This window comes from Erpetoichthys calabaricus, chromosome 3, assembly GCF_900747795.2.
Source record: "Erpetoichthys calabaricus chromosome 3, fErpCal1.3, whole genome shotgun sequence".
In the NCBI taxonomy this organism is placed as follows: Eukaryota; Metazoa; Chordata; class Cladistia; order Polypteriformes; family Polypteridae; genus Erpetoichthys; species Erpetoichthys calabaricus.
This window is the reverse complement of record NC_041396.2, coordinates 85363783-85385945: the sequence shown is the minus strand read 5'-3', so window position 1 is coordinate 85385945 and position 22163 is coordinate 85363783. Positions and strand designations below refer to the sequence as shown.

Below are 22163 nucleotides of genomic sequence, written 5' to 3'. Positions count from 1 at the left end.
AAATAAATGAAAAATGAAATCTAGCCATGTTCTGTGCAGCACAATCTGCATACGTCTGATGTGTTCCCCGTGGAGGGAGCTAAAAGGCAGGCCATGGGGCTGAAGAGCTGGCAAGAAGAGGCACCAGCAGGTTATCTGGGTGGTGCATAGGTTAGTTCTGCATCAGCAAAGAGGGGTGGGAAGGGGCACATGTTAGGAAACTCCAGAAAACAGCAGTGAGTAAGAGGATAAGGGGAAGGACGCTGGTTAGTTACGAGGAACACACTGAAGCAATGTGTGAAGAGAAGGAAGCCAGAAGACAGGCAGGGTGGGAGCAGGACACCCAGTCAACAGAGAAAAGGCACAGAGCTGCTCAGAATATGGTGGTCTCATACTTGGTGCTGACGGTCCTCTTGGGGTCTGTTTTTTGCTCCACAAGCCAAGAAGCACTGGCATGGGAATGAGAGTCATGTTCGTGCTCCAGCGGTTCCATCTACAAAAGGGAAGAAAGTAAGACGTAAAAAAAATTTAAAAAGCTGAAAAAGAACTCCTCTCACTGAGCCGGTAACGTGACAGCAACAGTGGTGGAAACTACAAACAGACAACAGGAAAAATGTAACTAATATCCAGCCCCTTAAATAACAAAGATGTAATTTAAGCAAATATGTTTCAATACACACCAAACAACCAGCAGTTGAAAACATCTACATTATAGATGAAGGCAAACAAAAAATATAAAGCAAAAACAAAATGCAAACGGCACCAAAAGGATAAATACAAAAAACCCAAAAACAATACAAATACCATCAAATAAAAAAATTAAAAAAAGAAACCTAAAACATGGAAATAACTTTCTGCTAGGAATTACTGAAATGTACCCCATAACTGGCAAAACAAAAAGTATGAAATTAAAAGGTCATTTACTGATCTTAGTGGGTGTTTTTATCATTTGACATTAAGCTTATATTACTTTAAATTTTAAATAGTAAATTTATTGCTAATCATTAACACTAAAGATTTAAATCTAATCACATTTACTTAAACCATCTTATGGCATCCAGCATTACTAATCCCCCTGGGATTAATAAAGTATCTATCTATCTATCTATCTATCTATCTATCTATCTATCTATCTATCTATCTATCTATCTATCTATCTATCTATCTATCTATCTATCTATCTATCTATCTATCTAATCTTTATCCACAGACATTTGTGCGTTTCTGGAGCAGGGAAGAGCAGAACTAGCAACTGCCTCAGTATGGCTTCACGTTACAGTGAGGAAGACCTGGTGTTAAGCGCCATAAACATAACTTCAATTGCCTTTTTGCCTTTTATTTCTGATAATTTTGTATTCACCCAAATGCATAACTTTTTTTTAAGCCTAGAAAGGAGTTTATTGAGAATAGTAATCAATAAGAAAATAAGCATTTGATTCATTTGTGTATTTTAAGTATTTTGCATTGATCACTGCGTCATGTCCCATGTTACATTAGATTTACTTGTAAATTTAGGACTGACATGTAAGACAGCAGTGTGGATTAAAATGAAATCAAGATTTTTTAAAAGGAATGTGATTAAATAACTTTCCAATGTTTTATGCACCTTCAGTGGATTATAATAAGGCAACCTTATTATAATTATATTATTATAATTATTATTATTTAACTCCACCCTATACTTACCCTGGCGGATGCAGAGAGGCTTGTTCATGCCTTTGTCTCCTCCAGGTTGGATTATTGTAATGCACTTTTTATCGGGATTCCTGGTAATAGTATCCAGAGACTCCAGTATTTTCAGAACTGTGCTGCCAGAATTCTGACGAGGGTGCGAAAGTACTGACCACATCACTCCTATTTTGAAAACCCTTCATTGGCTCCCTGTTTCACTTAGAATACAGTATAAGGTTTCCCTCCTTACTCATCAGTGTATTTATGGGCATGCCCCCCCCATTATTTACAGGGACTCCTTACCCGTCATACTTCTTCACGTACCCTCCACTCTATACACATTAACACTCTTCAAGTTCCCAGAACTAAGCTCAGCAGCATGGGTGACGGGGCCTTTTCTTCTGTGGCGCTGAGACTGTGGAACGCCCTTCCGGATTACCTGAGAGCCCCACAGTCGATTGATGTTTTTAAACGAGATTTAAAAACTTATCTTTTTAGTAAGATATTTTATTATTGAAGTATTTTATAGGTCTTTTTTTAATACTTTATTTTACTCTGTAGCACTTTGAGATTGTTTATATAAAGTGCAGAAAAATAAAATTTATTATTATTATTATAACAACCTATTAACCTCCTCAGCGTTACATTTTTTTTGTCTCAAAAAAACACGTAAAAAGCATTGCAATTTTGGCTTGAAAAATTACATTTTTATTAAATCTCATCTTTCTACGGTACAGCGTGCAAAACACTAAAAGTACAAAGTCAGAAGTGTAGAAAGTATAATAAAGATACAAATAAATAATAATAATATGAACAGCACACCGTACATGTGCGAGTGATGCAAGCATCTTTTTCGGATTCACCAGCATCCCATGATTTTTCACTGTTTGTTTCTGAAATTGCCTGATGACAGATTCATTCATCGTCACTGCTGATGAGGCTAGGAGAAGACGCGTCTACGCTGTTGTCCGGTTAACGCTCGGGCCTGACGCTTACACAACGCATGTCTATACTGTTCCCTGAGTAACGCTTTTACAACCCAAGTAAACCTCAGGTCTTACGCGAGACACGTCTATACTGCTGCCCGAGTCACACTTGGGACGAACGCTTTTGGCACTTTTCCTATAGCCTGACTGACACTCGGGTCTAACGCTAAGGAGGTTAAGAAGTCACAATTGTTTCAGTGAAGACAGTTATTACATTATTTGTCAGATGTTATCCTTCATGGTACTTAAAATACCAATCTCTATTACAGCCTTTTATTTTTCTCCAAAACAGCTGGAACCCCAGAAGCTTCAAGGACCTTGACATGGCCACAAATGAGGTAAAAACTGAACTGGTAACCTCATAACTTAAAGTCAGGCATCCAGCCGATGGGCCACACTGCTTGAACAAAATATCTGGACTTGTGAAGTGGCCAGGATGCAGCTTTGACTAAGTCTTCTGTGGTGTACAAGCGGAGTGCTGATATGAAAGAGGCCATTGTATGGTTTTTAACACGGACTTTAGGATGAGCTGGACTTCAAAGATGCAAAAAAGGTCAATTCAAAGTAATAAGGTAGGTGATATTTAAATATATTTCTGGAACCATAATCAGAGCAGTTATTTCATGGTTTTCTCTGATTTTTAACTAAAGACAAGAAGAGACCGCAAAAATGCCTCATTTAAAACCGAAAAAGCAAATAAAACATTAACACCAAAAGGTGAAAAACAGAAAACAGTAAACTTATAAACCACAGAAAAAGAAAAAATGCGTCACCAGAGAAAGATAAAAACAACGCCCAAACCATAAGAAAGAAAAGATCAGCTTCAAGACCAAAAGAACCCCAATTCCTGCAAATAAATAAAAATGAATACTTTCAAACTGTCAAGGTAGTGGCCAAAAAGGCGAGAGCACTTTGGTAAATGAAGAACAGGGTGTCTAGTAAAACCAGATGGCTCCATCCTGGAGTGGCTCCCAAGTGAATCCCAGCATGCTTAGGGTCACTTATAATTATTGTTTTGTATATTTATGGGCAGACTAACTAGAAGATCAGAGATCTTCAGAGAGGCTGCTGCTGCCATGACACGCTATAAAAGGGGTCAATAGAAAAAGATCACTCAGCAGCTCCACCAGAATAAAAGCTCTTATTGCACAATTATGAATTCATTCATGAAAAGATCACAGCTAATGGACAAACGAACGGTGCTAAAATTGCAATAGAAATAGACGAACGATTGAACACATCAACAGAAGTCTATTCAGTGCTTACATCAAATGTAGGAAGGTTCTGTGTGGTTCTTTTCCTACGTACTCTGGATACAGCTGTCAGGTTACAACATGAAATCAATATTTATCATTATTCCGAGTGATCATTTTCATCATATGTTGCTGAGGGGGTCTTATTACATGATGACAATGTCTTTGTCCAAAGCACCTCTTAGTTAGTATAAGCGTGCGTCATGTCAACTGGAATTTATTAGGAGAGGTTCTTGAAGAGCTCTGTGACCACTTTGATCATAAGGAGCTCAGCAGGGTGAATGACACTCGTCAGGGCTCTTCATCTGGATTTCATGCACACTTTTGCTCAATGCCTAGGTACAATATTCTTTGTACGTATTTAACCATTTTGGCCACTATTTATGAATGTGCATACACACAAAATAAAAATAAAAACAAGCACAAGTCAAATAGAAATATAAAAAATAAAGAACAACACAGCACAGTACAAGAGAAAAATGGGTGTAACGACTAAAATTGAAAGCAGTAGGGCAGTAAAACTTGAAGCCAGAAGAACAAACAAGTCATTAACAGAAATAACAAGCAACCAACCTGAACAAAATGTAAAATATGAACAAAGAGTATTATGGAAAAAGCAGAAAGAGTAAAGAGAAAGAGAACTCAATAGAGGGGGACGTCTGGTAATAGAAGAGTGAACAAGTCTTAGCCTTAGTGCAACAGGACTGGTGGCTGGAAAACAATGCCACCTCTGTGCACTAAAGTATGGCCTGCCACTACAATTAGAACAGAGGTGAGATACCGGGGCGGTGGTCTGCTCTGTTGTTATCCAGTGAGCTGATAAAAGGGAAAACAAGATGACAGACAAGACCCAGCCAAGGAGCAGTAGATGGGCGCCAAAGGTGACATTGCTGTGACTGGTTTTATCGCCTAGACAGGTTTCTTCACATATTACTGCCATGGCAGACAGTCTTTCTTGTGCCTCACTCAAAAGCTTTTGGTAATTCCAGCAGCAGTGTCACCTTTAACAGTAAGTGACAAGACAAGACACAGAAGAGGAGGCCAGGACCTTTGCTTGTGTGCTGACAGCGTGCAGAGGGAGGTAGGACGGACGGTGTGTGGTACATGTTTGACAGTAACAGCAGCGACTTTCAGGAAGAGGTGCACCCTGGGAAGCCAGAGGACAAAAAAAAAAGACACACAAACAGGTTAGTAAAAAAAAGAAAAACAAAGACACCAATAGTTGACAGACTGGTTAGTGTAATGACACCACTGTTAAGTTAGACAATAGAGGCAACACAAGGTAGTGACTTCCTATGTGGGTGAAGCTTTACCATCATTTGAAAATGGGTGGTTCTCCATATACAAATACAAACAACAAGGCGTGCAGATTTTTATTTGTATGACACACCAAGATTAGCTTTGTGATAGCTGCTTTACCACCCAGCTGTCCTAGCACGGGTAACCTAAACCAAAAATGCTCAGTTTGACATCTCATTTGCCAAAGGTTTTCTCTGAGACAAAACTAAGACCATTGCAGATGGCTTTTGGTTGATTAGAGACAACGCACAAACGGATCTGCACAGCCAACATGCTGTTCTTTTTCCATTTGCAGTAATTCTCTCTCTTTTTTTTTTTTTTTTACAATGGTGGTGGTTTGTTTGTTCGCAACTCTCACATGAGTGATGCTCTCCACAGCTCTACTGGAAGCCCTTCATTTTTATATTGCCTAACAGGTACATAGTGGCAGCCAGGCAGAAACAAACTCAACTGTTAGAATGAAGTCCTCAATAGAACCATGTTAATGGAGAATTCAGACTACATCTGTTTGACAGATTCAGCAGCACTACAAGAACATTTATGGTATGAACTTCTAGAAATGGCATGGCATGACGTGACATGTTCATTGATCTTTTTTGATTTTGTAGACAGAAGACTACACGTTGATCTAATCCAGGACTTTAAAAATGTAAAAGCATTGATCTAACTAGTTGGCCAGAACTTCCCCAGCTACTGTCATCTAGTGTAACAATTACAAAAAGAAGGTGATGTGCATCCAATACAGAAGTAAAAAAAAAATAGTTAACGGAGTAATGGGAATCTAGAAGACACTGTTGAATCAAGTAAATGAATTCACTGAGGACTTTTAGGATTTTAGCATGAACTCCCAGGGTGACCCACAGTATATTCAATTGGCTCTTATACAGCATTTTTAACTGAGAAGAGTCTCTGAGTACTTACAGTGTTAATAATACAACAACAGAAAAGCACGTAGCCCTAGGTACAGACTACACACACTCTATATGCTGTACTTGAATCAGACACAGTACAGAAGATCCCTTAAACTAAGATAAAACAACATTTAAGTCACGCTAACAAATAATAATGAGAAAAGTGACATGGACTGAATAGTCTAGCTGTAAAGTGTATATGTTCTCAAACACTTCCCTCATTTGTCAATATTCTGCCAAAATAGACGGAACTGGAAGAGGTGCAAGACAAATAGCAACAGAACTGAAAAGCAGACCTTAAAAAGCAAGTGAGATAACAGTTTTCATACACTGCTCTCATTTCACAGCTAGTGGTGAGACTCAGAGGATAAGAAGTTACAGTACATAAGAAGCACAAGGGCACTCTCCTTATTGGGAGAAGTTCCAGCTAAATATTCATCTGTGCAATTAATGTGCTGTAGTGTACAAAATACAGTATGTGAAGCAACTTTGGAAGGTCAAAACCATAATCAGGCCCTACATAAAATCCAGTGAGTACCTGACATGCCAAAAGCCTGAAGTTTTATTTGGACTTGTAATCCCTTGGCTGCACATCTTGACCTTTGATATTCAAAGAGACTTCACTTTTTAACCCAGTGAATTTGTGACTACTGAGAAAGTTCAGATGACAGACAGAAACACGAGCAGTTAAAGTTCCATTATCACATTTTTTTTGCAATTACCTGACATACTGAAGGTAAAAGTCATGTCATCTGCCTATCTCACAGAGTGTTGTTGCCCTCAAACAACAGCAACTGATTTGGTAAGAATACAAAATATTAAACACATCAGAATGGCTTGGCTTTAACTCTTCTTAGATTCACTGTTGGGTGGCTTTACACAGTAAAGTGTATTTAATTTATTTATAGCAACAGCCATTAAACTGAAAGGTGGGGGGGGGGGGGGGATCTTTTTAATGTAATGTGAACATGAAAGTCTTTTCGGCTGAAATGCAACACTGAGTGTTCAGAGGCAAGCAGTGAGAAAGCTTCATTAGTCAGGCCATACATACTGAGCACTGGGACAACCGGCTGCTCTTCAAGGGAACTCCTGATTCAGCAAACGGTGTTTCTCAGTCCCAGGTATGGCTGTAGGCTTTAATTCAAAGCACCTTACTTATCAGATTTTGTTTTCTATCTATATACATACAGTATATATATATTATATATATTATAAAGTCATATGAAAAAGTTTGGGAACCTCTCTCAGCCTGAATAATAATTTACTTTCAACAAAAAAGATAACAGTGGCATGTCCTTCATTTCCTAGGAACATCTGAGTACGGCGGTGTTTTCCGAACAAAGATTTTTAGTGACGCAGTATTTAGTTGTATGAAATTAAATCAAATGTGAAAAACTGGCTGTACAAAAATGTGGGTCCCCTTGTAATTTTTCTGATTTGAATGCATGAAACTGCTCAATACTGATTACTGGCAACATCAAATTGGTTGTATTAGCTCGTTAAGCCTTGGACTTCACAGACAGGTGTGTCCAATCATGAGAAAAGGTATTTAAGGTGGTCAGTTGGAAGTTGTGCTTCCCTTTGACTCTCCTCTGAAGAGTGACAGCATGGGATCCTCAAAGCAACTCTCAAAAGATCTGAAAACAAAGATTGTTCAGTGTCATGGTTTAGAGGAAGGCTACAAAAAGCTATCTCAGAGATTTAAACTGTCAGTTTCAAATGTAAGGAATGATATCAGGAAATGGAAGGCCACAGGCACAGTTGCTGTTAAACCCAGCAGGTCTGGCAGGCCAAGAATAATACAGGAGTGGCATATGCTCAGGATTGTGAGAATGGCTACAGACAACCCACAGATCACCTCCAAAGACCTGCAAGAACATCTTGCTGCTGATGGTGTATCTGTACATCGTTCTACAGTTCAGCGCAATTTACACAAAGAACATGTGTATGGCAGGGTGATGAGAAAGAAGCCCTTTCTGCACTCACACCACAAACAGAGTAACTTGTTCTATGCAAATGCCCATTTAGACAAGCCAGATTAATTTTGGAACAAAGTGCTTTGGACTGATGAGACAAAAATTGAGTTATTTGGTCATAACAAAAAGTGCTTTGCATGGCGGAAGAACAACACCACATTCCAAGAAAAACACCTGCTACCTATTGCCAAATTTGGTGGAGGTTCCATCATGCTGTGGGGCTGTGTGGCTAGTTCAGGGACTGGGGCCCTTGTTAAAGTCGAGGGTTGGATGAATTCAACCTAATATCAACACATTCTTCAGGATAATGTTCAAGCATCAGTCACAAAGTTGAAGTTACGCAGGAGTTGGATATTCCAACAAGACAATGACCCAAAACACAGTTCGAAATCTATAAAGGCATTCAAGTAGAGGGAGAAGTACAATGTTCTAGAATGGCCGTCACAGTCCCCTGACTTGAATATCATCGAAAATCTATGGGATGATTTGAAGCAGGCTGTCCATGCTCGGCAGCCATCAAATTTAACTGAACTGGAGAGATTTTGTATGAAAGAATGGTCAAAAATACCTCCATCCAGAATCCAGACACTCATCAAAGGCTATAGGAGTTGTCTAGAGGCTGTTACATTTGCAAAAGGGAGGCTCAACTAAGTATTGATATAATATCTCTGTTGGGGTGCCCACATTTATGCTCCCGTCAAATTTTGTTATGATGCATATTTTCTGTTAATCCAATAAACTTAATGTCACTGCTGAAATACTACTGTTTCCATAAGGCATGTCATATAGTAAATGGAAGTTGCTACTTTGAAAGCTCAGCCAATGAGAAACAAAAATCCAAAGAATTAAGAGGGGTTCCCAAACTTTTTCATATGACTGTGTGTATGTATATATATATATATATATATATACACATATATACACACACACTGTAAATAAATACAGAATTCTAACTTTATGCTAGAGGACAGTAATATTGACTTTTTAAGAGTTAATGACAGAAATAGTGCACATTGACTAAGCTAGTTTGATTGTACTTTGTTGTTATTTTCGTGGGAACCTGCTCTCATGCTCTTTACAACGACAAACACATATCTCCAAAGTTCAGTCAATTTTCTTATGAGGTTATATATTAATTTTTATTGCCACTTCAGCAATGCCCATCTTTAAAATTTGACAAGTATTTTGAATTAGGCTGGCGTGATGAATTAACCAAGCGGAGGGCAGACTGGAGGTTCTACTATTTCAACGATGGGTTATAAATGTAAAATGATGGTATCAAGACCTGCTAAGGTATGATATTAAGTATGGTATTGTATTATTCAGTGCAAATAACAAACATCACTGAGTTTTGTTCTGCATTTCAAGACAAATATCTTTTTATTCCTCATTTATCATTATTTGTCCACATTAAAGATATTTATATTGAGTGGTATATATAATTTTTAAATCTCAATACAATAGTGACCACTAGAAAAGACACAGGAATAGTGAGAATCCACTCATATTTTTCTCCCCCTTTCTGAAGAGTTGTGGGTTCTGTTAACAGATGACTCTAAACTGGCTCCATAGACGTCAATGTAGGTATATGTGTGAGGGATTCTGGGGATTGGCTGACACCAAATCCAGGTGCTGACAGGAGAAGCTCCACACTGTGACACTTACTGAGGTCTGGGACTGGGAAACACTGCAATTATTAAAAAAATCAATTGCTGCAGAGTGTGCTAAGTGTCATGATTTTTAAGTTCAGAAACTAGAAAAAGGAAGACTTTGGACTTTTTTCATTTTCTGTAAGGAACTGTGTTCTGGTTTTCTTGTACCTCTGACGGCTTATCTGCCTAAGAAAGACCATGGTGACAGCTGAAGAACAAAATCTTACAAATGACAAGAGTTCTTCTTACTGTAAGGTTGATGTTCCCACTTAAGACCTACACACTATTGATATATTAATGTCACAAGATGACACTCTTGGCTAGAAGCACAGCCAAAAATTTTGAAGTCACTAAAGTTGCAAGTCTGAAACAAGATGTGTATTGACTCTGAAATAGGCCTATAAGCTGTGGCTCGCACGGCCAGGACTAGTAAAGCAGATAAACATTTACTTACATTTATAAGGCAATAAAGTACATAAGCACTTAGAATAAAGGCCAAGTGCACTCACCCCAGATTTCCTCATGCTGCCTCTGGGCTTTGGCACTGGTCGTGTGGATTTGGTCTCAACAACCTCTGATGCGACTGGCAAGGAGGGTGCATGCAGCTTGTTCTTCTGGGCCTGCAAAGCCAGCTGGTAGGCAACTTCAAATGCTTGTCCTAACGTTAGGATGATCTCATACGTCAGGTTCTGTTTAAAGAGGAAACACACACATTTTAAAAAAAAAAAACACTAATTTTTAGTTATTTATTAGAATAACGCATTCCTTAATTACTTAAAGTATCTCAAGGTGTTTTACTTAATAACTAAACAGGCTTAAGCTAAGAAACTAAGAATATGAATTTCACTTTTACAATGAGCACAAAGAGGCAGAGCACCGAGTTCACTTAAAAGCTCTGAACCACTCAATATTCTGCCACATCCGATTAGAGTTTTGCATGACCCTGCGGTTCCAGTCAAACATAAAAGACAGGTGGTCCAATATCCAAAGAGTTCTTTATGCATTTAGTGACTTTTTCTGCCCTAATGAACTTTTGCACCGTGGGAATTATGGCTGAATCAATGGAAAAAAATTGAGCATAAACAATAAAATATTACATTCTCAAATCTTCTCCATTTAATTCAGGAAGGCAGGAGACCAACAGATGAGCCTGGCAGCATCCAGTACAAGGCCAGGACTAAACCCGGCCAGGTCTCCGGTCTCATTTGCACACTCCCTTAAAGTCACACTCACAGAGGGTCAGGTCAGAATTGCCATAAAACTTCTCGGCTCATCGGCAGAGAGAGTGACTTTTCTTGTAGAGTTCTCTCAGCCAAGAAGTGGCCAGACAGCTCTCCTGAGCTTAAAGAAATAATAGATTTAAACGAGATGTGGAGAGGAGGAAAATGACTGTGAGCAATTTCTTACTAAAATGTCATCTGTTTGGCTTAGAATCAAAGTAAATGACCTTTTTAGAAATGATCACAGGCCACGTTTCCCTTCAACTATTTCAGACTACTAATCTCAAGTAACCGAAGCAGAGCAGATAAATGCGAACAGCCACTAAACCTCAAACTTCTGAGTGTATGCGGAGTGTCCATCTGATCTCGATCCAAACATGATGTGGACACTGGCTATGTACTAATGACAGTTAATTAAACTACAGTATATATGAAGGGGTCTATACAGTATGAAATGCACATTAAAGGGGAGCATGGTGTATGTAATGTGTTTTAAATATTGATGAACGGGTCCATTTTAAAAATAGTCAGCAGCCATACTAGCTTCACTTCAGATCAGGTCATCCACTTGAAGCTAAAGCATGAGTTCAGGCCCGGCCAGTAGTTGGATGGGAGTCAAGCGATGGATGGATGGATGGATGGATGGATGGATGGATGGATAGATAGATACTTTATTAATCCCAAGGGGAAATTCACATACTCCAGCAGCACCTTACTGATACAAAAAACAATATTAAAGTAAAGATTGATAATAATGCAGGTAAAAACAGACAATAACTTTATATATAACATGGGTTGCAGCTAGAAGAGGTGGCGGCCAGCAGGGGGCGCTTAACCTGTAGTGAATCCCAATGGGGACATTGTGCGCAAAAAAAACAAAAAACTGGTGCCATCCATTGGATGAAACATAAAATCCGACATCCTGACTCTCTGTGGTCATAAATAATCCTTAGACGTCATTTGTGTACCGCGATTATCCTGGCTAAGCTGCCCACCACTGCCTGGTCATTCTGGCCCCCTGATCATCTCCTGTCCCTTATTAGCCAACCGTCTGTCTCACCCCTCCCTCCCCATCTAATGGCTAATTTGTGGTGCAAGAAGGGCTGCCGCTGAATCATTCAGTTGGATGAAGTGACTCCTTTCTGTTTATGTAAAGACCTTTGAGAAAAGTGCTATAAGTGCGTAATTAATTACTAGTATGATTATTAAATGCGATGCCTTTGCTGTAGCTTGATTTTAGTGATTTAAGTATTTGGCTACTATTGTTTACTTTTTTTCCGTCATCTTCAGCCCCCGCAGTGGGCCTGGGCCAGCTGGTTGAGAACAACTGGCATAAATGAATGTTTACTGCATACACCATCAGTCATAGTTAAGTTATTGTGGTGTATGGTGAAAGCCATCTAGAATTACTTTGTACTTACTTGTTAAAACTTACATCAGCATTTACTTTATAGACATACAAGCCATTTATAAAAAACATCAACCCTGGCAGGCTAACCGATTTCCTCAGGGTTACGCAGGTCAACGTCTGGTAGAAATGCACAACTCTACTAGCCAGTCCAAAGCTGGGTGACACTGCACTGGGAATGTGATTGAGTTACCAGCTTGAGAGCCCAGCTCGGCCTACTTCCACTGCTTTTAAAGTCTCCAGCTGAGCTCATGGCCGTGCAGAAAAGGATGTGAATTAAACAAATGGAGGAGAGCATTTATTGACAGATAATCAAGTCAGGAGGAATGATGTATTGGAGATCCCTATCTACAGCCCAAATCACAGCACCACTGTCGCCATCGCCATTGTGATGCAAACGAGACTGTAGCACATCATTACCGCAGCCTTGATGCTTTTATCTATTGCCTTTGCAGCAACAGCCTTCTGCAAAATTAGAGGCTTTTCATCTGAAGGAGAGTTCTTCACAAGGCTGCACAGCCAGAGGTACTCTGTGTGAAAAAATTAAGACATGAAAGCCCATTTTTCTCTAGGATAAAAAGCATTGTGTCCCAGGGTTTATTTGTAATTCCCTCACGGTTTTCTCACTAGTCATGAATGGACTCTCATAGTTCAAATGACTGAAAAAAATTCCTCTCTCGTTTTCAAAAATTCACATTTTTCCGCTACTTTTTCCACACATTTCTATTATACAGTTAAAACCAACTATCAGTAAGGAGCCACAATCCTAGTAAAAGAGCAGTCATTATTGTATTTCTTTTGACTAAGCTTCCTTTCATTTACAGCAGATTTCCTCGGCTTCAAAACAGATCTACAGCTCTGCTAGCCACCCCAACCCCTGGAGCCCTTTATTATTTTTTTTGAAAGGCAACGATTTAAAATGCAACATGTTCAACATCTTCAGTTAATGTGAAGCAGCAGCAAAAAAGCTACACAGTATACAGAAGGGTCTACAGTGCAATAATCACATAAACCTGATAAAACTCTCTTACCACATCCACTGTACTGAAGACATGGCAGTAATGGTGGCTAGTCTGCAGGTCCTTAGTGATGTAGGCAAAGGTGCAAAGGTCCTCAGGGTCTTGTGCTGCACAGGAGATGTTTCGAATTTCATGCTCTGCTATTACATTCTGTGATGAGACACAACAATGAGGAAGATTACTAGGTTACTGTTCCTAGTGACCACTTAGACTGCTAAGAGCCTTGGCTCCTTTCAATGCTTGTTTTCATATTTTACATCTCAAATTCACCTACCAATGCAGAGAATTAAGTATTTGTACAATTAAGGTCGAGCAAGTGAAGCTCTATTTGCCCACTCGGCCTTCTAAGCCCAATAGTTTAGCCACACAGTCATACTGCCTGTTCTTCATAAACCATAGCTTTAAAATTCAAACAGAGTAATATTCCTTTTCAATGCCAAATGGGACAAACTTTACTTTAGGTCTGACTGCAGCAAAGAATTATTATGTTAGAATAAAAGGTCTGAATAAAGCAGCGGAATCTTTTCATATTAAGCCAACAGTGACGGAGGCGTAACATGCCAGCTGCTACTTTAAAATTTATTCAACAACAACACAGACATTTCTTAATAATGAAAACCCATGAACTGGACATTCAGTAGGGCAAATGCAATTGATTGTAGCAAACCCTGTGATTAATGATGCTTGCACAGTCAGCGCCAGACTGCATTACTAGGCATTTTGAAAAGAAAACTGTTCTCAGCAACTCTAACGTTGAGTTCCTGCTGCGCATTTCATTTTATGGCAGGTACTAAATATTCTCTATTTTTATTTTGTTAATGTTATCTATTGATCATCTCAATTTCCTGCATCATTTGTATTGATTAAATTCAATAATGGAACTTCTACAGGCTTGTTTAGAGATATAAAAACTAATGTGTATGCATGATTTCAGCCTGTGTGATGGAAAGTTGATCTCTTACCCCCTTGCATGTTGCCTCCTCACTACCAGAAGAAAATATCACTCAAGTATCTGGTCAAGGTCACACGCAAATGAAAGCCACAATCAATACCTCAGGACATCTGACTCACATATTTTCCTGGTCAAAAAATATTCTAATTTACAGTAACTTATGTGTGGACAAAGGTATGATATGACTGCATCAAGTGGGAGAAATTCGGCAAAAGATTTCATGGATGAATCCCCCTAAATGACCGTGTTAGTTAACTCAGAGATGTCCTAAGATCTGTGTGTGAGAGAAGCCATAGGTAGTGTTTTCAGACTATGTCTCATTTGCTATGTATTTTGGTTAAATAAACTGGTTTGTCGTTTTTAGCCCCAGACCAGGAATGTTAAAATGTTTCAGCATGTCCATGGAGTACTTTTTAGATGGATAAAAGGCATAGATAGATAGATAGATAGATAGATAGATAGATAGATAGATAGATAGATAGATAGATAGATAGATAGATAGATAGATAGATAGATAGATAGATAGATAGATAGATAGATAGATAGATAGATAGATAGATAGATAGATAGATAGATAGATAGATAGATAGATAGATAGATAGATAGATAGATAGATAGATAGATAGATAGATAGATAGATAGATAGACAGACAGACAGACAGACAGACAGACAGACAGACAGACAGACAGACAGACAGACAGACAGACAGACAGACAGACAGACAGACAGATAAATAAAAGGCACTATATGACAGACAGACAGATAGATACTTTATTAATCCCAAGGGGAAATTCACATACTCCAGCAGCAGCATACTGATAAAAAACAATATTAAATTAAACAGTGATAAAAACACAGTGCAAATTAAAAAGTGCAAGGTGGAGAGTGCAAGGCAGGTAGAACAGTCAAGAACATTGTATAATGTTACCGTTTACCCAAGAGTAACGTACTACAGGATCTTCACTATTATTACCAAGTTGTATGGTGCGTCTCTAACTTGACAAAAATGGAGTCTCTCCCCCTCATTAAACTGAGTGTGTCTGGTTAACAACCTGCACTCAAAGTTGATTTTAGTGGCGACCAAAGGTGCTGTATACTTCATTTCATTTTGTACACTTGTACAAATAAAATGTGCATTTCTCACCCCTAATTACACTTCAAGCTGAATTATTTAAACTAAACAGTGAATCACATACTTGAGGACACCAGTGGAAATTAAAGGACTGAAGCCAGGAACTTAAAGAGCAGAAACTTTGACAACTTTTAAAGACAGCATTTTCCAACCTTGGGGTGGTGTCATGAGAAAATATATAAAAATACACATTTTTAAAAATATATATGTAAATATAAAGTTAACATGAAGTGATCTTCATTAAGCTTCAAATTCAATTTACTTGAAAAACATTAAAAATAAAGTGCTTGTACTGTCACACAAATGTTATAAGAGCCATGTTATCTTTTTGTGTTTAGTCTCTTTAGCGCTACTTATCTCTCTATTATAAAAAAAAAAACCTTGCGACAACACGAGATCTTTGGAAGAGAGACAAAGAGACACTTTAACGTCCTGCAAGACGGTCAAGTCACATCATACTTACCACCTTTGGAAGCAAGTCCCGTGATACACATGCAGAGCAGGTTAGAGATAATGGAAGTAGGAAAATTCAAAAGTCTCAAAAAATGAGAGTACAGATCGCATTAGTGCAAACAAACGGAAAATATTACTCTGTGAAATAACGGAACAGCGGAAAAGAGATCGCAGAGTGTTTGAGGATGTCTGGGAGACAAGAGAAACAAGGCAGTGAGACAAAAGGATAGGTGCTGTTCAGGCTTTTAAATGTTCGAAGCGCGGCATGAAATGCAGATCACGTGGCACGGCAGCAAGCCAGCAGCTGATCGAGCAAAGAGGAGGTAAAAAAAAAACCAAAAAAAACCTGTTATTTGTTTCCCATTGTAACGCCATTTAAGAGGGGTTTCGAGGAGCGGCCGCATCACCTTGGGGTACGTTCTGCCACCCTCTTCTCAACAGTGAGTAGCGCTAGCAGGGGGCAAAGCCCCTTGGTTTTTAAATAAGTAAGTAAAATACAGCAATATCTTCACTTAGGCGCACCATTCACATCAAGTGTAGGCCTACCAAATGCTGAACATTAGTCTTCAAACCAATCACTAAAATATGATGAATCCTTTCTTTGGTATGGATTTACGAGCAACATTGAGAGAGAGGTTGGGAGCATGTACTGATAACAGCATGTGGCTGTGCCCACCATACGACGAACCACCTTAGGATACGAAACTGGAGCCGAGCACAGCCGTGCAATGGGTGACACCTCAGCACCACACTAATTTGAATGGAGTGGAACAGTGCAAGGCATTTTTTTTTTTTAAAATAGTGGCTGGAGTGCCAATCCTGACACCAACCCCCAAATATTGGAGGATGCGCATTAACGTCATATCCAGGACAGAGCAATTGCAATTTAAGGGCCATGCTCAAGGGTCTAACAATGTGGAATCATTTCTGGCATTTACAGGATTTAAACCGACAATCGGCACCAGAGCCACCACTCTACCATTAAGAAGAATGAGGAAAAGCCTAAAAGCCTTTTCTGTGGTAATGTGCAGTCTATGGAGAGTATGAAACTAAATAAACCTAAAAGTCACTTTGAAACTACACACAAACAGTTCATGGGAAAGCCAAAATCATATTATGAAAGAAAACGAGATCAGCTCAACAGTCAGAGGATGCTATTCAGAAAAGCCACGAGTAGCAATGTGAAATCTCTGTGGATATCATTTGAGTTTCTCTCTCCAATAGCCAAGGCTATGAAACCACACAGCATTGCCGAGACTTCAATCTTACGAGTAATAGCTAATAAGGAGAAAATGGTATATGGTGAGAATGAAGCACAAAAACTAAAGAATACACAGTACCCCTGTCTAATAGCATAGCAAAATGAAGAATAGAGGCGATAGCAAAGAATCAAGACACCACTCTAATGGAGTGGCTTGAAAATTTCCCAGCATATGCTTTAAAAATGGATGCTAGCACAGTGGCTAAAACCGCTCATGTTTTGACTTTTGTTTGTTATATACACAATGAATAATTTTGTGAGGATATTTTGTACTGTTCTCAACTGTCTCAGCCCAAGATAGCACAGGACATGTTTGCTGTCTTACGAAAGTCCATGGTGGAGAAAGGAATTCCATGGGATAAGATAGTGGGATTCTGCACAGACAGAGCGCTGTCAGTTTCTGAGTGGCGGGCTGGCTTCCGCATATTAATCATGACTGTTGCCCCCTGTGTAATGTGGACACATTGCACGATCCACCATGAGTAACTGGTAGCAAAGGAACTCGGTGAAGCCCTCACGTACGTATTATACCAGGTAAGTGCAATTGTGAACTACATCAAGCCACATCCACAGTGTGCATGCAGTGATATGAGCTCTGAGCATGGCAATTTGCTCTTTCTCCCAAAATTACGGTGGTTGTCAAAGGGGTAGACTGTTGCCAAGATTTTTTTTTTAACTCAGACACGAACTATTGGTATTTTTTATGGATGTGGAAAAAAATAATTTGTTCAGTTTTTTTGTAACTAGAAAAAATGTCCCTCCTTGGCTATGTAAGTGACACATTTGGAGAACTTAATGAACTTTCCGGAGTATTCTGGAGACAGAATCGTTCAAAAGGAAATTATGCCTTATTTTCACATCTGTGAAAGTTTTTGACAGACAACAGTCTGGCTGATCAGTGCCCCACTTAAACAATGACTGATCACAACTTACTCTGAAGTTCAGGATCTGTCAAAATTTGACTGGGTACTTGACCAATTCCACTGCAATCCAAGTTCTGAGGACCTGCCAGAGGCGGTTATCAAAAAGCTGAATGAACTGTCATGTGATCAAACCCTACAAAGTACTGCATGCTTGAGTCTCAGAGGAGGAGTTTTGTTCTGGAACCAGAGGTGATTACCCAGAAGTAATCAGGTGAGGCGACTTAAAACCTCAGATTCCTTTTACAAGCACTTATTTGTGTGAAGCTGGATTTCGTGCTCTGGTTTGCCTGAAATCAAAGTACAGGTCCAGGGTAGAAGTGACTGATGAGATGAGATGTGCTCTCGACTATACCTCCTGACTTTGACAAGCTGCAGCATGACATGCAGACACAACAACCTCATTAGACTCGGTGAGTTCACATGGTCGCCTGTCCCAACATATTATACTTTGATGTAGACCTCAGTAAAACAGTATGCTAAAATGTTCGCATACATACATACATACATACATACATACATACATACATACATACATACATACATACATACAGTAGCTCATCATTAAACAATGTATTGAATAAGGAGGGAATGTCAATAGTTCAAACAACTGAGGCCATGATACAGTTCAGATTTCAAAATGGGGTCAGGAGCCATAAAAGGACAGGAGCCTCTGCTTTAAGAAGTGTCTGGATGAGATATTAATATCTCTTAGCTATTAGCTACACAAATGAGCTTGATCAACTGAACGGTCTCCCCTCATTTGTCAAATCTCTTATGTACCTGACTTAATTTAAAGTGGGATTAAACTGTAAAGGGAGTCTCATTTAAAGTCAACAGTACTAAACATTTCAGCAGCATTACCGAGAAATGGTTTTGAAAGGAATAGGACAAAACTGTACAAAAAAGCAAAGTAAGTAACCGCATAAAAAAATTCTATGCTGGTTGGAAAAACATTAAAGCATGGCTTTACCTTATTTATTGCATCAATGAACTTCACTCCTTTGTAGGTGATGGACAGGACAATACTGGGGACCTTCCTCATCTGTTCAGTGGACCTCTAGGACCAAAAAAGGAGCAAAATTCAAATTAATGTTTGAACAGAAAAGCATCTCTGAGGTTCAGCAATGTCACAGCTCCTAGTTGCTGCAAGAAACTTAACATGATGCTATGCCAATAAGCTCTATTTTTTTGTTTTGGTTCACATTGCCTGCCTTAGTTCATGCTAGTTACTGGCAAGTCTCTCTTATAATAACTGCTGTGCTCCTAGAAGTTCGTGTCTACCTAACTGCTCTGTATAGCACAGGATTCTTCTGTAAGTGAACATACTGCAGACATACAGAAAGCAGATAAAAAAAAAAACATACAGGATGAAAAGGCTGCTTGATAAAAATGTAAACGTAGTTTATAGTGAAACTATCCTCAACTCACAAAAGCACCACAACTGAAAATGATTTCTTAAACAAGTGCTACATTCATGGAGCCAGCATATGATGAGTAAGACAAGCACATACCCGCATTTTTGCACAGGCATCCTGTGTCGATTCTGTGCCTCGAAGTTCCTTAATGAGCATTGATCCTAAGTACTGGGGGAAGGCAGGAATAAATAAAGGAAAAACGTTACAAGAATGCAAAAGGGAGTGATGTGTTGTCATCTTAACAAAAGGCCAAATAAAGTATAAAGTTTAACTGCGGTCTTATACAGACACTTTGCACCGAGACCCCTTAGCCCATTCTTGTCAGATCCATTGTCTCTTGAGATAAGGTTCCATTTTCTGCAGACATGTGCACTGATAACGGACTCAATTAGGGAAGGTGAAGCCAGACAAGAGCCACAGAGGTCATTCCACTCCAAACACACCGTCGAATTGTATGGACACAGAGGAGTGCTAACAGAAATATGTCTTGTATGGTGTTTGTGATGCACGCTTTAATTCAGGCACACAGCGCCTACTTTCAAATAATATAACTAATCCTGCTTTGTTCACACGTCCACCAACAATAATTATTACTGAATATTTAACTGAAGCTTTTATAGAAGTTGAGTTATAACATCAGGATGCAAATAAACTTGTTTGAATTAATGGGTGAGATTCTCATTTAGAGACCATTGATAATGGTGAGGCACACATTTATACCTGGCAACTTTAAAGTAGGTAATTAACTTAAAATATATGTCTCTGAGGGTGGCACGGTGGCGCAGTGGGTAGCGCTGCTGCCTCGCAGTTGGGAGACCTGGGGACCTGGGTTCGATTCCCGGGTCCTCCCTGCGTGGAGTTTGCATGTTCTCCCCGTGTCTGCGTGGGTTTCCTCCGGGCGCTCCGGTTTCCTCCCACAGTCCAAAGACATGCAGGTTAGGTGGATTGGCAATTCTAAATTGGCCCTAGTGTGTGCTTGGTGTGTGGGTGTATTTGTGTGTGTCCTGCGGTGGGTTGGCACCCTGCCCGGGATTGGTTCCTGCCTTGTGCCCTGTGTTGGCTGGGATTGGCTCCAGCAGACCCCCGTGACCCTGTGTTCGGATTCAGCGGGTTGGAAAATGGATGGATGGATGGATATATGTCTCTGATACATGCGAGGACAAATGGGGTATCTAAGGAATTCAGCTATTGTGTTAAAAAAAAGAAAAAACCTTTAGTAATTATATCAAACCTATTACGAATTTTAAAAAACAAACAATGAACTTCATTACCAAGCTTGTTACGTCGGCATGTGGGCTCACTCTAGGACTGGCACACACTAGTTGGGGACGCGGTACCACTTCTTACTTACTGTGTGCTCCAAGTGCGGCGCTTAGAGCAGGTGAACCACTTTCGGATTAAGATGTATGCAGACGTTTTGAAACACCCTAAATATTACACCGTACACACAGAGAAATTCCTGTCTACATGTGCTAACTATTGTAAACTAGTTTCTAATAATTTGGAATGAAATGTAAAATAATAAAAATGTTTCCGAAGTTCAATTAACCTAAAAGGTTAGGTTTCATTACCTAATGAATTTTGCAAGGATTTAATGCACGGGCTTACTTTAATAGACAATTTTTGGCAAACTGCACAATAGATTATAATATTTTCTGGACATCTTAGCACATTAAATTAGTTGCTTCTCTCAATTTTGGGAACAGCTAGAGAAATTAAAGATAATTAAAACTTCCCAAACTGCAAGCCTTTAAGGGAAATGACATAATATTAATTCCTTGATGTTTTGTAACCAATACTACTAAACCCATTCAATTTGTACCAGTTCTTTCTGGCTTTTTTCCATGACCCTTTCAAAAACCTGGAATCTCCCCACATAATGTGTTAGAAAAGAATCACAGACAAAGCCAGCAGGCACAGCAAAGCACTGGAGCCTGGAAAACTAATCTGACTAATTAAACACCAGAGAGAGAATAATCCGGCAATTGAGAGCCGACAACGGAAAGCAGATGTGCATTTGTAATATGGGAAGGTCGAGATGCGCGCCTCAAGGGCATGAGAGAGAGAGTGTGGAGAGAAGACAGGAACCTCCTCCTCCATCTGAATCAATATACAGACATGCCCCAGAGATTGCAGAGGTCACGGCAGAACTCATGACCTTCTGGGGTCACACACCTTTCTCATAAGAGCAATAGAAACAACAAAGAAAACCCTTCTGTTTTGTTAGACTGTATTTCTTAATAGGATTTCATTCATTTTTGACCCAACCTTGCACCCGGGCCCTCCTGCAAAGAGCCCCATTCCCTTACATTTGCCTCATAGCTACACGACTCAAATATCAGCTTCTCCGGCTGGTGCTGCCAGTTCTGCACTGGTGCGTAGGGTGCTGCTAAGCTTGGCGGTCGTAGGGTCAGCTTTGGCTCTGGACGTTCATTATGTTTGTCCTAAAAGATGCAAGCAACATAAAGAAAAAAACAAAATGTGAATGGTTAAAAAAAAATATACAAATACTTAAAAATAGGTAAAGAGTGACAAGCACACAGATTGGAAGGCATCAAAAATAAAGGTCTGGAAACTGGGTAGACGGTCAACACAAATGAGACCGCCATCTATATGAAGAAAACCAGATACGGCATACACAGTCAAAGCCTT

General features: G+C 39.4%; 2 protein-coding genes across 9 annotated transcripts in view; one reads left to right on the top strand and one right to left on the bottom strand.

Annotated features, from left to right (window-relative positions):
* taf11 (TAF11 RNA polymerase II, TATA box binding protein (TBP)-associated factor) overlaps positions 1-22163 on the top strand; it is a 472816-nt gene that overhangs the window by 204359 nt on the left and 246294 nt on the right. The window lies entirely within an intron of this gene.
* The window catches only part of LOC114648154 (ankyrin repeat and SAM domain-containing protein 1A-like), a 236662-nt gene that overhangs the window by 8807 nt on the left and 205692 nt on the right, over positions 1-22163 (bottom strand). For 5 of the 8 annotated variants that reach the window (XM_051924633.1, XM_028797016.2, XM_028797017.2 and 2 more), the window contains 7 exons: positions 21821-21955; positions 19608-19679; positions 19067-19153; positions 13387-13524; positions 10237-10416; positions 4938-5036; positions 353-472 (listed from right to left, as the gene is read on the bottom strand). In XM_051924633.1, coding sequence (XP_051780593.1) covers positions 353-472; positions 4938-5036; positions 10237-10416; positions 13387-13524; positions 19067-19153; positions 19608-19679; positions 21821-21955 — 831 coding nt within the window. Of the gene's footprint in view, positions 1-352; positions 473-4937; positions 5037-10236; positions 10417-13386; positions 13525-19066; positions 19154-19607; positions 19680-21820; positions 21956-22163 lie in introns of those variants that run through there. The other 3 variants (XM_051924634.1, XM_028797015.2, XM_028797014.2) reach the window with 3 other exon arrangements.